At 44.2% G+C, this 14,556-nt stretch overlaps 1 protein-coding gene across 7 annotated transcripts; it reads right to left on the bottom strand.

The window, feature by feature from the left end:
- Nucleotides 1-6,150: 6,150 nt before the first annotated feature.
- Nucleotides 6,151-13,679, bottom strand: RAB29 (RAB29, member RAS oncogene family). Of its 7 annotated transcripts, none has more exons than XM_019029693.3 (6): nt 13,556-13,679; nt 13,006-13,262; nt 10,678-10,749; nt 9,626-9,807; nt 8,887-9,008; nt 6,151-8,607 (listed from the first exon to the last, which is right to left on the bottom strand). In XM_019029693.3, the coding sequence occupies exons 2-6, from the start codon at nt 13,127-13,129 to the stop codon at nt 8,496-8,498; spliced, it is 612 nt and encodes a 203-aa protein (XP_018885238.2). In that variant the 5' UTR covers nt 13,130-13,262; nt 13,556-13,679; the 3' UTR covers nt 6,151-8,495. The 7 variants fall into 7 exon arrangements, with proteins under 7 accessions (XP_018885238.2, XP_030858595.1, XP_030858600.1 ...); XM_031002735.2 differs by having other exon boundaries at nt 13,584-13,679; XM_031002740.3 differs by having other exon boundaries at nt 13,006-13,267; nt 13,584-13,677.
- Between the last annotated feature and the right edge of the window lie 877 nt (nt 13,680-14,556).

The raw sequence follows: 14,556 nt of genomic DNA, 5'->3' as shown, positions 1-14,556 counted from the left end.
TGAGACTAGCCTAGCCAACATAGTGAAACCCTGTCTCTCCTAAAAATACAAAAATTAGCCAGGCATGGTGGTGCGTGCCTGTAATCCCAGCTACTCAGGAGGCTGAGGCAGGAGATTCGCTTGAACCTGGGAGACGGAGGTTGCAGTGAGCCAAGATTGCACCACTACACTCCAGCCTGGGCAATAAGAGTGAAACTCCATCTCAAAAAAAAAAAAAAAAAATCTATTTCCCAATGTATTGGTAGTAGGAGATGGGGCCTTTGGGAGGTGACTAGGTCATGAAGGTGGCAGTCTCCTGACTGGGATTACTGCCCTTATGAAAGACGGCACGGGGAACTTGTTTTGCCCCTTCTGCCATGTGAGGAAGCAGCAAGAAGGTGCCACTTATGAAGAGGAGGGCCCTCACCAGACACCAAATTTGCTGGCACCTTGATCTTGGACATCCAGCCTCCAGAATTGTGAGCAATACATTTCCGTTGTTAATAGATTACCCAAATCTAAGGCATTTTGTTACAGCAGCCTAAACAAAGAGAACGCTACAGTCCTCCTGCCAGCTCCAGCTATAATGAATATCCACTATTCTCCGAATTTCCTGTAATCTTCCATTTGGCAAGCTTTTACCCAGCTTGAGCACCCTCTCCTTTACAAGGCTTTCCTTGACCTCATCCTCGCCCTCCATCACTACAAGAAGTAAAGACTTGGCGCTCTCTGCACTGAGACACAATTCTTTTTACATGTCCACCTGCTTTCTGGACTGCCCTTCCTAGACAGGAATGTTCTTTTCCCCAGCCCTGCATCCTACATACCTAATGAAGTACCTGGCACATGGTAGGTATATCACTATTGCTTAAATTAATGACCTAAACAATCTGCCAATAATCTAAGCTTATTTCCCACGGCTCTAAACATAAACCCTGGGTTCTACTGGCTACTTCCCAAAACTGCATAAGAATTCCAAACTTCTTTTGCCCCAACCTGAAATTCTATCTCACCTCTTGATTTTTATCCATCTTTAATGCTACTTCAAAAACTCTTTCTTGACCTCCTTCTTCTTTGGACTTCAGTGGCATAGGCCTTTAAATCCCCTACAACTCCTCCTGTAATCATGGACACATAAAAGGTGTGTAATAAAAAATACTCTGTTTAGGCTAGGTGCAGTGGCTCATGTCTGTAATCCCAACATTTTGGGACGCTGAAGTGAGAGGATTGTTTGAGGCTAGGGGTTTGAGACCAGCATGGGCAACATAGCAAGCCCCTGTCACTACTAAAAAAAAAAAAAAAAAAAAAATTTTGTTTAAATATGAATACAATTATGTGAAAAAATATTTGCATAAAAGTTGATTGAAGGCAAATTTATGAAATGTAAATAGAGGTTTTGTTTGGGTTGCTGGGCCCTAGGAGGTTTGGATTTTCCTTTCTTCCGCCCCCTACCCCCCCTCCCCACCCAGATGGAGTTTCACTCTTGTTGCCCAGGCTGGAGTGCAATGGTGCAATCTGGCTCATTGCAACCTCCGCCTCCCAGGTTCAAGCAATTCTCCTGCCTCAGCCTCCTGAGTAGCTGGGATTACAGGCCTGTGCCACCATGCCTGGCTAATTTTGTATTTTTAGTAGAGATGGGGTTTCTCGACGTTGGTTGGGCTGGTCTCGAACTCCTGACCTCAGGTAATCCGCCCACCTTGGCCTCCCAAAGTGCTGGGATTACAGGCGTGAGCCACTGTACCCGGCCCATTTTATTTAACGAGTAGGTTTTTCATCTTTCATTATAAAAGTATTGGAAAATTTGTATACCCTTTAATACATTACTGTTTCCACCATATTGAAAACTTGTTAAATGGAAAAACTTCAAGGAGGCAGTGTAGTAGAGTAAAGGGCCCAGTTTCTGGAGCAACACCACTTAAGGTTAAAAAAAAAAAATCACAGTTTGCCACTTGCTAGCTGTTTCATCTTTGGGCAAAGTCTAAATTTTTTGTTCCTCAGTTTCCTCACATATTTATCTCATAGGGTCATTGTGAAAATAAAAATAATCCATGTGAAGTACTTAGGTGAGTACTTGGTTTATACCAAACACTCCGATTAACATTAGCTATTGGCCACAACACTTGAAGCTGGAATGGCTGTCAAAAATCTCTGCACTTGCAAACAAAAAGCTGATATTCAAAATTAAATGACAGTCACTGAGGTGACATATCTTAGTAAGTGGAACTTGTCAATTAAACAGCTTGGGATATGTCTGCACTGCATGCTATCCTAACTGCACCTAATTTGGCCCCAAATTTAATTACATGCATGTCTCTATTTCACACATGAGCATGTTCTCAAAAGATATCTAACACAAACCAAGAGTTTCAAAACCCAAAGGGCTCAGTTCTGTTTCTCTAAATGTCTGGGCTTATTTTCTAAAATAGGTTTTTCAGGCCAAATGTTTCCCAGAAACCTAAATGACAGAATGGAGACAGAGAATGAGAAGACTTGCAGTTATGCCTTGGCTGTATTACAAATTCAACCAGCTGCCTTTCAGTCAAATTTCAAGACATTTGTTCCCTGAAACACAGAATGGGAAGAATTGCTTACTTTCTTATTTCAAAGATAGTGTAAGAGGCATATACAACTCACAGATCTGAGGGACGAATTCTATACAAAATAAATCATAAAATATCTCTTTCCTCTTCCTATCTGCTTTTTTTATTCCCACTAACATATAGTTCTTAATCAGATGAACTTTAACTTGATTGCAAATTAAATTAGACTACAAAAAAAAAGGAATCAAAACAGTACCCATCATGATGTGATGGTTAATTTGATGTGTCAACTTGACTGGACCACAGGGCGCCCAAATACTTGGCCAAGACATTATTTTGGGTGTTTCTGTGAGGGAGTTTTGGATGAGATTAACATTTAAATTGGCAGACTGAGTAAAGCAGATTGTTCTTCCCAATGTAGGTGGGCCTCATCCAATCAGTTGAAGGCCTCAGTAGAACAAAATACTACCTTCCCCTAAGTAAAAGAGAATTCTTCTTCCTGACAGGCTTTAAACTGGAACATTGACTTTTCCAGCCCACTAGACAACAGCTCTGCAGATTTTTTTTTTTTTTTTTTTTTTTTTGAGACAGTGTCTCACTCTGTTACCCAGGCTGGAGTGCAGTGGCATGATTTTGGCTCACTGCAACCTCCGCCTCCCACGTTCAAGTGATTCTCCTGCCTCAGCCTGCTGAGTAGCTGGGACTACAGGTGCCCACCACCATGCCTGGCTAATTTTTGTATTTTCTAGTAGAGATGGGGTTTCATCATGTTGGCCAGGCTTATCTTGAACTCCCAACCTCAAAGGATCCGCTCGCCTCAGCCTCCCAAAGTGTTGGGACTACAGGCGTGAGCCACTGCACCCAGCCAAGCTCTGCAGATTTTGGATTTGCCAGCCTCCATAATTGTGTAAGCCAATTCCTTATAATAAACACACATACATTTATATATCTATATCTCCCTATATGTTTATTTCTATATATCTTTTACTTATAATATTTACCAATCTCTCTTATTGGTTCTGTTTCCCTGGAGAACTCTAATATAGAACAATAAATACCATTATACCAAAACTGCAGCTAAAACTTCAGAGAATTCAGGTCATGCTGGAAAACTAAAGGCAGGCAGGGTTTTTCTAACAACAAAGGTCATATATTCTGACTATATCCTGAAGTCTCTGGTATTTATGGCAGAATAAAAAAATATGTAGAAATATGGTGAAACCCTGTCTCTACAAAAAATACAAAAATCAGCTGGGCATGGGGGCATGAGCCTGTAGTCCCAGCTACTCATGAGGCCGAGGTGGGAAGGTTGGAGGATTGAGTCTAGGAGGTTGAAGCTGTAGCAAGCCGAGATCGCACCACTACACTCCAGCCTGCGTGACAGAGTGAGACCCTATCTCAAAAAAAAAAAAAAAAAAAAAGACATAATGCAAGGCTGGGTGTGCGGTGGCTCATGCCTCCTATAATCCCAGCACTGTGGGAGGTAGAGGCAGGCAGATCACCTGAGCTCAGGAGTTCAAGACCAGCCTGGGCAACATGGTGAAACCCTGTCTTTATAAAAATACAAAAATTGGCCAGGTGTGGTGGCATGCGTGTATAGTCCCAGCTACTCGAGGCTGAGGTGGGAGGATGGCTTGCATCCAGGAGGTCAAGGCTGCAGTAAGCTGAGATTGTGCCGCTGCAGTCCAGCTTCAGTGATAGAGTGAGACCCTGTCTCAAAACAAACAAACAAAACCCAACTCTCTCTCTCTATATATATCATATATATAATTATATGTAGAATTCTTTCCAGAATACCTCATTTTCTAGTGACTTCCTGCCTATTCTAACCTGCAGCTTTGGGGGTTATTTGGCTTTAACAGATGAGTCACTTACACAGCTGAGGAAATCTTCCTATACACAGTGAACCAAGAAGGGTGGAGGGGAGGGCTGGGTGCAGTGGCTCATGCCTGTAATCCCAGCACTTCGGGAGGCTGAGGCAGGTGGATCACGAGGTCAAAGATCGAGACCATCCTGTCCCACACGGTGAAACCACGTCTCTACTAAAAATACAAAAATTAGCTGCGTGTGGTGGCAGGCGCCTGTAGTCCCAGCGACTCGGCAGGCTGAGGCAGGAGAATCGGTTGAACGTGGGAGGCGGAGGTTGCAGTGAGCTGAGATCGCACCACTGTACTCCAGCCTGGTGACAGAGCGAGACTCCATCTCAAACAAACAAACAAACAAACAAACAAAAACAAGGGTGAAGGGGAAAAGTGCATTGAGTTTTGTTTCCTTGGGCAATCTGGTTACTAGATTTTACAGAATTCCATGGAAATTTTTACATCCTCTAACCATGGCCTTAGCCACTGCCTACAAAAGTATCAGGCAAGACAGGCCTCACGTTAGATGAGATAGTATCCTGAGGACTGAAGAGAGACCACCTACAGAAAAAGTTAAATCTGGAGATAACAGGAAACAGTGAGGGACCCTACCTGGAGAAAGTGAATTAGGGAAACATCTTGGGGTAATTCTGGCGCAATAGTAGTGATAAAGCAGCAGACCATTCTTTACTGCTAAAGGGCCTTCCCTGACCTACAATCTCCTCTGCTCCACTTATTTGGTCACTCAGCTAAGTGACCAAATTTCTTCTGTTCAAAGAAGAAAGTCAGGGCAGACACTACCCCACAGCTGTGTTCTCAGCCCTCCCTTAGGGTTTCTGAGAACACTCTGGGGGAACTATGTTTTCTTTTTGACCAAAAGCCACCTGAGTGGTTGGAGAGGCATCTTGTCTCAAATGTAGGACCTCCTCTAGGGAGGGGCTACGATATCTACGTTCCAAACAATTTTGGACGCTACCTCTTTTGAATGCACCAAAGAGGTAGCATCCGAATGATAAGACCTAATTATTTTTAGTAGCATCACATTTCCATTCATGTAAATATTTTATTTTTCCTAATCATAATTGCTTTTCTTTTATGGATAGGGGCACGAAGAGGAATTAGGTATATTTCAGTTCCTTCTTTAATTAGTTTCAGGCCTATAATGTTCACCAGTTGGGAGAGAATATCCAGAAGGGCTGGCTGGCCGGCCAGCCTCTAGCAGTGCTTGAAAAGGCAGGTAAATCCTGAGTCAGCAAATGGGAAAAGAAAGCACATTCAGTTTTTCAAAAAGGTCACATTTCCAAGTAGTATTTGGCATGTTACATCAAGTACTGAATTGGTACTAGGCAGATGGATCTAAGCAACTGGTATTAGTAAGTTAACAGGTAAACAGAATAATATTTACCTTCATTTTAAAAGAAGGTATTTAACCACATTTCTCACTTGTAAGTGGGAGGTAAACATTGGACACACACATAAAGATGGGAACAACAGACACTGGGGACTCCCAAAAGTGGGGAGAGAGGGAGTAAGTGTTGAAAAACTGCCTACTGGGTGCTATGTTCACTACCTGGGAGACAGGCTAAGCAGAAACCCAAGCTTTAGCATCACACAATATATCCATGTAACAAACTTGCACACGTACCCCTTGAATTGAAAATTTAGAAAAAGGTATTTAAAAAATAAAGTCTCCATTTCCGCAATCCTCTTGAGCTATCAGTATATAACAGCACTTTGACAAACTCACATTAAAGGCCAATAACTACCATGAATACAAGACTTAGTTCTCATTTATTTGTGATTTTGCAGGTGTTCAAACCAATGAATGAAAATCAATTATCTCTTCATATCAATGAAATTCACTATTTCACTATTATCTTCAGAATCATAGTGATCAAAACCCTACCTGAAAATGGTAATACAAAAGAGAACTATTAATACAAGGTTTCAGAAGACTGTGCAAGTTAAAATAATTGGCATTAAAACAACACACAACAAACCACCGAAGGTTTGGCCCCTTTTCTCTCTCTGATATGTGGCCTCTGATCTCTTTCTTAGGGCAGTGGTTTTCAACGTCTGTGTAGCAGAATCACCTGAAAAGCTAACAGAACATATAGAAACCCAGGATTTGTATTTGTATTTAAATGTAAATACAAAAGGTCTGGGTCTCTGTATCTTTACAAAGTTCTCCAGCAATGGTTTCCAAACCAGGCTGATCACAATCACCAGGGAAGCTTTGAAAACGACAACACATTCCTAGGCTTCATCCCTAGAAATTCTGATTCAGTAGGTTTGAGGTCGGGACCCAAAAATCTTTTTCTTTTTGTTTTTTTTTTTTTGAGATGGAGTTTCACTCTTGTTGCCCAGGCTGAAGCACAATGGCTGATCTCAGCTCACTGCAACCTCTAACTCCCAGGTTCAAGCGATTCTCCTGCCTCAGCCTCCCAAGTAGCTGGGATTACAGGCGCCCGCCACCACACCCAGCTAATTTTTCTTATTTTTAGTAGAGACGGGGTTTCAGTATGTTGGCCAGGTTGATCTTGAACTCCTGACCTCAGGCGATCCACCTGCCTCAGCCTCCCAAAGTGCTGGGATTACAGGTGTGAGCCACCACACCTGGCTCAGGACCCAAAAATCTTAAAACATTTAAAAAAAATTTTAACAAACTTCCCAGTTATTCCTGACCAGCCAGATTTGGGAACCACTGACTTAGGACACTTATTTAAGGTCTATCGAAGAACTTCAGGCCTCTGAGTTTAGTAAGAATATCGATAACTTTGGGTAGGTTATAAATCACCATCCTAGAGATAATTTACCAAATTAAATGGTCTAGTAGTGATTTGATATTAAAAGGCCCTGCCCAATTTAGTACTTAAATTACCTAATGATTTTCTGTCTATCTACTTTTCTCCCCCAGGCTAGGGCCTGCACATAATATGTTTCCTATGACTAAGTGCCTACGTGTTCACAAAGTTGCCCCAGTGGAGGTTGTTAACTTCTCTCTTTTCTTCTTCCATTCAGATTCCCAAAGCTGTGAGGAGCAGACCTATTTCGAAGCATCACAGCCAGCTGATGTCACTTGCAGTATTATGCATTAAGACATCAACCCAGAAACCTGCAAATGGGAGACACTAGGCAATCCTATCATGAGAATTAAGCTCTTTGTGGAAGAAAATGCTTTCATTGCATGAGATAGGTAGTTTAAAAATGACTATTCTTTTTTCTTTTTTTTTGAGACGGAGTCCTTCTCTGTCACCCAGGCTGAAGTGCAGTGGCATGATCTCGGTTCACTGCAAACTCTACCTCCCAGTCTCAAGCGATTCTCCCACCTCAGTCTCCAGAGTAGCTGGGATTACAGACACATGCCATCACGCCTAGCTAATTTTTGTACTTTTAGTAGAGACGGGGTTTTGCCATGCTGACCAGGTTGGTCTCGAATTCCTGGCCTCATGTGATCCGCCTGCCTTGGCCTCCCCAAGTGCTGGGATTACAGGCATGAGCCACCATGCCCGGCCAAAAAACTTGACTATTCTTGATGCCAAGACAAGAAAAACTTAATTATGACTTTAGAAGTTTCAAAAATACAGTGACTTCTGGGACACTTCTAGTAGCCAAAAATCCACAGATGCCCAGACCCCTCCTTCTGCATTCCAGAATCAGATGTTTACATTCCAAGACAGAATCTGAAACAACGGCCTACAAGAAATTTGGGAAATGACATTTGATCTCATTTTCCTCTCAATTGGAAGTCATGATATCAATGAATATCAAATGGAAAAATAAGCTCAGAAGTAGGTGAGAATTATGATCTCTAAAACGCAGGTGCTGATTTCTAATCCTTCTCACAAAATTCCGGATCACAAATTGAGGGCTGATGAGAAGATCTTACACCGAAGGCACTAACTGGCACTAACGTGAGCCACCAACATGTCAAAGGCTAATCCAGGAGATGCAGAAATGCACATGGGTTCCAGGTGTCTTTTCTAAGTGACAATGGGCCTCCTTACTGGACAGTAGTCAGGAGACAATTCAAATGTACTTAATAAAATTGTCAGGTGGGCAACCAAGAGACTTAAAAGACCTCCCAGAACTGGGATGGAAAATAAGCCAAACACTACTAGCAGCAGGACCAGCTGGAGGACTTGGTTTGTAGATTGATGTAGTCCCCTTGGGTGGACGAAGACATGATATCTTCTGTGGAATTTCTCATCATCTTTTCAATGAGGACTCTAAAAGACAAAAAATAAGCCTGAGAAGCTTATTTTGGAGGAAAAGCAGAAATGGCAGATGTAGTCTGACTTATCATCAGAGAGTATTTGGTAAAGCCAGAAGGTTTAAATGCCCCTTTGTCCCCAGTTATCTCAGGAAAGACAGTATCCCTGAACTTTAGGGGCTAGCATTCCAATGGCTCAGTCTGTCATTGTTGGCTCAGAAATAAGAAAAGAGTGTCCACAGGGCCACAGTGGAAGATGGATACATCTGCATGCCTATCAGCATGAGCTACTTACCTCATAGCCTCATTAATATTTTTGTTCTCCTTGACTGATGTTTCTGTCCAACCTGTGAAACCGTTCTCTTTACTGAACCGGTCAATCTGGTCCCGGCTCACTGCCCAAGGGGACAGATCACACTAGCAAAGAGAAAAAATAAAAGGCAGTATCATAAACTTCCTGCAACTAAGAAAGAATATGGCTCAGATACCGTGGATTTTAAACATATTTCCACCAATGGATAAGAACACCAGCATCGGAAATCTATAATCAACATTCTTCCCAAAGAAAGTCTCACCCTTGGCTGGGCGCAGTGGCTCATGCCTGTAATCCCAGCACTTTGGGAGGCTGAGGCAGGCAGATCATGAGGTCAGGAGAGCGAGACCATCCTGGCTAACACAATGAAACCCAGTCTCTACTAAAAATACAAAAAAATTAGCTGGGTGTGGTGGTGGGCATCTGTAGTCCCAGCTACTCGGGAGGCTGAGGCAGGAGAATGGCGTGAACCTGGGAGGCAGAGCTGGCAGTGAGCCGAGATCGCGCCACTGCACTCCAGCCTGGGCAACAGAGCGAGACTCCGTCTCAAAAAAAAAAAAAGAAAGAAAGTCTCACTCACCCTCAACATCCTTTGAAAGGAGGTAGAGATGATTTTGCCAACTTAAGAAGGGGAAATGGATGCCCAGAATCAGAGAGCATTTTACTTCCTTTCTAAGCACAGATAGAGGCTAGGGACCATTTTCTGAGATTGGCCACATACCTTGTTGGCCAAGAGCAGGCAGGGCACCGGCTCTCCATTGGGTAGTGTGAGCTTGCTGTCTAGGTCCTGTTTCCACCTCTGGCTGTTGCTGAAGGTAGTGGCATTGGTAACGTCAAACATAATAACACAGGCAGAGGCGTCCCGATAATACAATCGTGTCATAGAGGTGAAGCGCTCCTGCCCTGGGGAGAAAGGGGAGAGTTCTCAAGAAGGTGACCCAAGAGCCAGCCTCTGCATCCTCTCTAACACCTCAGCCTCTCCCCATTCCTTGTAGAAGATGGCAGTAAGCATATGTGTCAGATGGGGCCACTCACTTTCCCCTCTGACTCTTGGTTTTCTATCCCATAAAGGGATAATGAAGCCCAATTATTTCCAAGGCAGATTCCGCACCCAGATTGCTCCAGTCCAAATCCCTGCTCTGCTGCATACTATTTGACTTCGGGCAAATCAAGCTCTCAGTGCTTCAGATTTCTCATTTGTAAAGTGAAGACAAAAGCAGTTGCTTTTTTTTTTTTTTTTTGAAACAGTTTCCTGCACTCCTGTTGCCCAGGCTGGAGTGCAATGGTGCCATCTAGGCTCACTGCAACCTCCACCTCCCAGGTTCAAGCAATTCTCCAAAAGCAGTAGCTTTTATGATAGGGTTGATGTGAGGATTAATGAGTCAGTGAATTTAAAATACTTAGAAGAATGCTTGGCACATAGTAAGGATTCACTATTTTTACTGTATCTATTTTCTGGGGATCTTGTTTTTCACCAAGGTCAGCCTCAAACCTAGAAAAAGCACCCTCCCCTGCTGTGGGAGTGTCCACCTGTAGTCTGGACAATCCACCACCTTGCCAGCCCCTCCATCCACATAGAGACTGCACCACATCTATTCAGGGCAAAACATCTACAAAAGCTCTGCACCTATTCAGCTCATGTGTCCTCAGAGCAGCTCAATCATTCCAGCTTCAGAAAAACAATTCCTGGCTTTGCTGCCCCATTTTTTCCTCAGAGCTTTCTAGTTAAATCAAAATTTCTTCCCTTGTTCCTATCTAGCCCTTCCACTTTACCTGCAATATCCCACAGCTGAAGCCGCACTATCTCGTAGTCAGACCACTGGAGAACCTTCAGAGCAAAATCCACTGAAAATATATGTACATTATACTTAATAAAATTTCACTGTAAAAAATTAATAGGGATAAACTCAAATCAAATAGGCAGTGAAACCCTATGGACACACAACTCCAATCCCATATGTTTATCTTTAAGCCCTCAATTCACTGAGATGAGTCCACATGCGTGTATTTAGTGTGAGATGGATGATTCATACTCACTCTCCAAGGGGTTTCCAGCTTTTACTCTACTGTCAAGCTCATTTATTTGCTACTGTTTGTCTCCAAGACTGGGGGTGGGAGTAACTATGAAAACAATTCTCATTCTCAGGTTAAATAGTTTCTGGGAGATTTAGGGGGTTTTCTCAGGGAAGGGGTGATGGGGGAGAAGGGGGAAATGAGACAAGTGTGGTTGCTTTCGTGTCTTCCACATTCAATTTCACTGTTGGTTTCTAATCAAATTGTATTATGAAAAGAACACACCCTGGGGAACTCTACATCCACCATAAGGTTGCAGGTATTATCTTGGGCAAGAATGGAATAAATGGAAAAGGTCCCAGAGGAGTCCCAAGAAGAAGACACTGCGTGGATGTTGCTGAAGAGTCCTGCTGGAATCTACCACCAAGTCTGCAGGTGCTGAGACTCCTTAAGGCTGAGTAAGTATTCCATGGGGAAAGGCTTTTGGCTAAGGAGAGAAACAGAGTAATTTCTGAGGTTTGGAAATATTATCTTTCACATCTGTGACAGGAATCAAAGCTAAGGGAAATTTAGACTAAACACTGAAAAAAAATTAGCCAATTATATTCTTTGCTAAAGGAAAACTACAGCAATTGTTAAAAATTAACTATTAATAGCAGGCCACTTTTAACCCAAATCCGTGAAATAGGGACCCTTATATTATTTAGGAGTGGGAGGGCAGAGCGGTCAGAATAGAGTGTCTGAAACTTTGAACCTTTAATTTTGCCAGACTTAAATTTTTTGTTCCTTTGTTTTTGAGACAGGGTCTCACTCTGTTGCCCAGGCTACAGTGCAGTGAGTGGTGCGAACGGGGCTCACTGAAGCCTCGACCTCCCCAGTTCAAGCAATCCTCTAGTCTCAGTTTCCCGAGTAGCTGGGACCACGGCTACTTTTTTCTTTAATTTTTGTAAAGGTGGGGGTCTTGCCATGTTTCCCATGGCTGGTCTCGAACTCCTGGGCTCAAGCAATCCTCCCGCAGCCTCCTAAAGTGCTGGGATTGCAAGTATGAACCACCGTACTGGGCCCTACTGGGGGTTCTTAAGGAGAATGTTTTAATTGCAATGTAAATGTTTGTTAATTTCTTTTTAAACTTCCATATGAACAGGAGCACACATTTTCAATTTTTCCATTGGTACGAGTTCTCCCCCCCCCTTGAAACAAGTTCTTTTAACAGAGAGAAATAACATTTTAAGTTACTCTCCCCCATCACCAGCTCTTCCTAGCTAAATACCTTCTAATTAACAATAAGGCATTTCTGCCTCTGAAAAAATAGTTGAGTCCAAAGGCCACACCCAGGAAAGAAATGAATGAACTCGGGGTCCCCTTCCTCCCTACCTTCTCCAGTTTGAGGAAAAAAGTGGTGGGAAGATATAGGTCAGAGAAGTGGTATATTTCACATTCTTGGAAGAATTCCTTGGTTACCTTTATTTAAGCAATCAACGGACAACAACACAGCTCATCAGCCCTCATGGGCATCTGACTGCGTAGCCAAGGCGCTCGTTCGGGGATTTTGTGTCTTCCATCCCACCCACAGCCCCACAACAAAGCTAGAGTCCTTCAGACCAGTTCCGCTTCCTGCGTTCTCCCCCTGAAGCCAGGTTAAACACCTTGCGGTTCCTTCCTCAACACAGGGGCAGGACTACAGCCCCAGCCGGCACCTAACCAGGAGGCCCCACAGAGGATCTCAGCTGCTTCTGCTGATTGGAGAGATTTGCCGGACAGCTGAAAGGCTGGAGACTTAAGTTCACAGTACGCCTGCAATAAACAGCAATTGCTCATCCTCATCCTCCCTTCCCTATTTCTCATCTTCACACCTTTGCTCTTACCTTTCTCCTGGCAGTGGGCTCAGTTTGGGAAAACCTAACGGGAAACTCAAGAGAGGCGTGTAAACCAAACACCCGGCAATTACACCATCTAGGTTCCCAGACAGTACTTCCTGACCCGAAGAAGGACCCAACAACCGACAGCAAATCCCCACCCAACTTGGGTCCCCAGCTCGAGTCCGCGGTCGGGGCCTCCTCCTCCCCCTCCCCCCCCGAGACGTCTCACCTCCCACCGTGGACTTGTAGTGTTTGCTGAAGCTGTCCTGGGAATATCGCTGCACCAGCGACGTCTTGCCCACTGCGGCGTCCCCCACCACCAGCACTTTGAACAGGTGGTCGCGGCTGCCCATGGCTAGCGGGGTGTGCGTTTTAGGGAGGCGGGAAGCGGGGTGGCGGTGGGCGGGGGGTCGCTCGTTTTAACCCCTTTGGCTCCGGACCCTCTTCAAACTGAAGTGAGGCATTCCCACCCACCGCCTGTCTGGGCTGCTCTGACGAGAAAGCAAAAAAGGAAACTTTGCACTCAACCTATACGCGCTTCCTCCCCGGGCGGCCGCAACCTGGGTGGGGCGCAGGGCGCGAGCTCCGAGCCCCCAGCTGTTCGCACCTTCCCCACCCCCTCCTGGCCTGACTGCCGAGAAACGGGACCAGGCGCCGCGGAACCTCACCCACCCGGACTTCCCCCGAGCGGCTCCAAGTCAGTGACTGAAGACTGAATCCCAGTCAGCTCATTACACCACTGGGCCAGATGATGAGGACCCTCCCCTTGCAGCACAAACCAAATTGTGAGGAAGGAGCAGCCAGCACCTCGATTCCCTAGACGCCCTCCCGCGCGCCTCTCTCTCCCCTTCCTCCGCAAGCGTCACGTGCAGGGTTGCCTGGAGCACTACATTTCCCAGCTTTCCTCGCGGTAAAGAGAACCAGCCGAGTGCGGAGGCTCACCGCGAAGCCTCCTGGGAAATGTAGTGTATTCGTTATTTTGTTTTAAGCAAACCTACACCAAGTTTCAAGGCTTCAAACTCCTTCGACAGTTTGGAATCTTATTTTGAAACAATTCTAGGTCAGTAAAGATCCCTTAAGGGGAGATTTGTGCAACGTGATCTCACTGGCCTGAATCCATCCCCAGATAGTTTTCTCCTGTCTTTAAAGGTTTAACTGAGTTAAGATTGAAACTTATTTCATTAGTAAAAGCCCAAGCCTCATCCATCATGCTCCAAGTGAAGTCCATTTCCTATTCCTTCAAGTAGATAGACAAGCCCAGGACTTTGTGAAATGACTCATATTTTCTGTGTGAACTTGCCCAATACCAGGCAAGTTCAGGAAAACTTGACCCAAGAGACCATTCTTTGGAAAAAACCTATGCCAAAAATTACAGCATTTAATATCCAGCAATAACAATAAAGATAGACAGAAAACAAGAGACAGTTCTCCATTCATACTTCTACAATGCCTATTCTAGCCATACTACTCATGTATCACTTGAGCTAGAAGCTAATTGAAATACACTGGGACTCCTTCTCGATTTGTTGTGGCTGTTGTTAATAGATAATCGTAAAACTAGTGTTTGGCAAATAATTTTAATTTCTCAGCCTGTAACTTTACTGACCTACCTGTCACTTGGGTAGAAGTTGGCAGGACATGAGCTCAATGGAAAGCAAAGAGAGCTCCATTTTCTATACTTTTCTAGGAATAGAGGAAGAGAACCAGCGGGGCCATGGGAAAACAGCCCAGGACCAGACACTATGAAATCTAGGTCTCTTGATAGAGAGGCTATCACTTA

Source organism: Gorilla gorilla, chromosome 1, assembly GCF_029281585.2.
Source record: "Gorilla gorilla gorilla isolate KB3781 chromosome 1, NHGRI_mGorGor1-v2.1_pri, whole genome shotgun sequence".
In the NCBI taxonomy this organism is placed as follows: Eukaryota; Metazoa; Chordata; class Mammalia; order Primates; family Hominidae; genus Gorilla; species Gorilla gorilla.
Note: the sequence above shows the minus strand (reverse complement) of the source record. Positions and strands in the feature narration are given on the sequence as shown.

Coding starts and splice junctions, on each gene's coding strand:
- RAB29 (XM_019029693.3), bottom strand. CDS start 13,129: ATGGGCAGCCGCGACCACCTGTTCAAAGTGCTGGTGGTGGGGGACGCC. Junction 10,750..13,005: donor CTACAAGTCCACGGTGGGAG/GTGAGACGTCTC, acceptor ATATATTTTCAG/TGGATTTTGCTCTGAAGGTT. Junction 9,009..9,625: donor GCCTGCTCTTGGCCAACAAG/GTATGTGGCCAA, acceptor TCTCTTTGCTAG/TGTGATCTGTCCCCTTGGGC.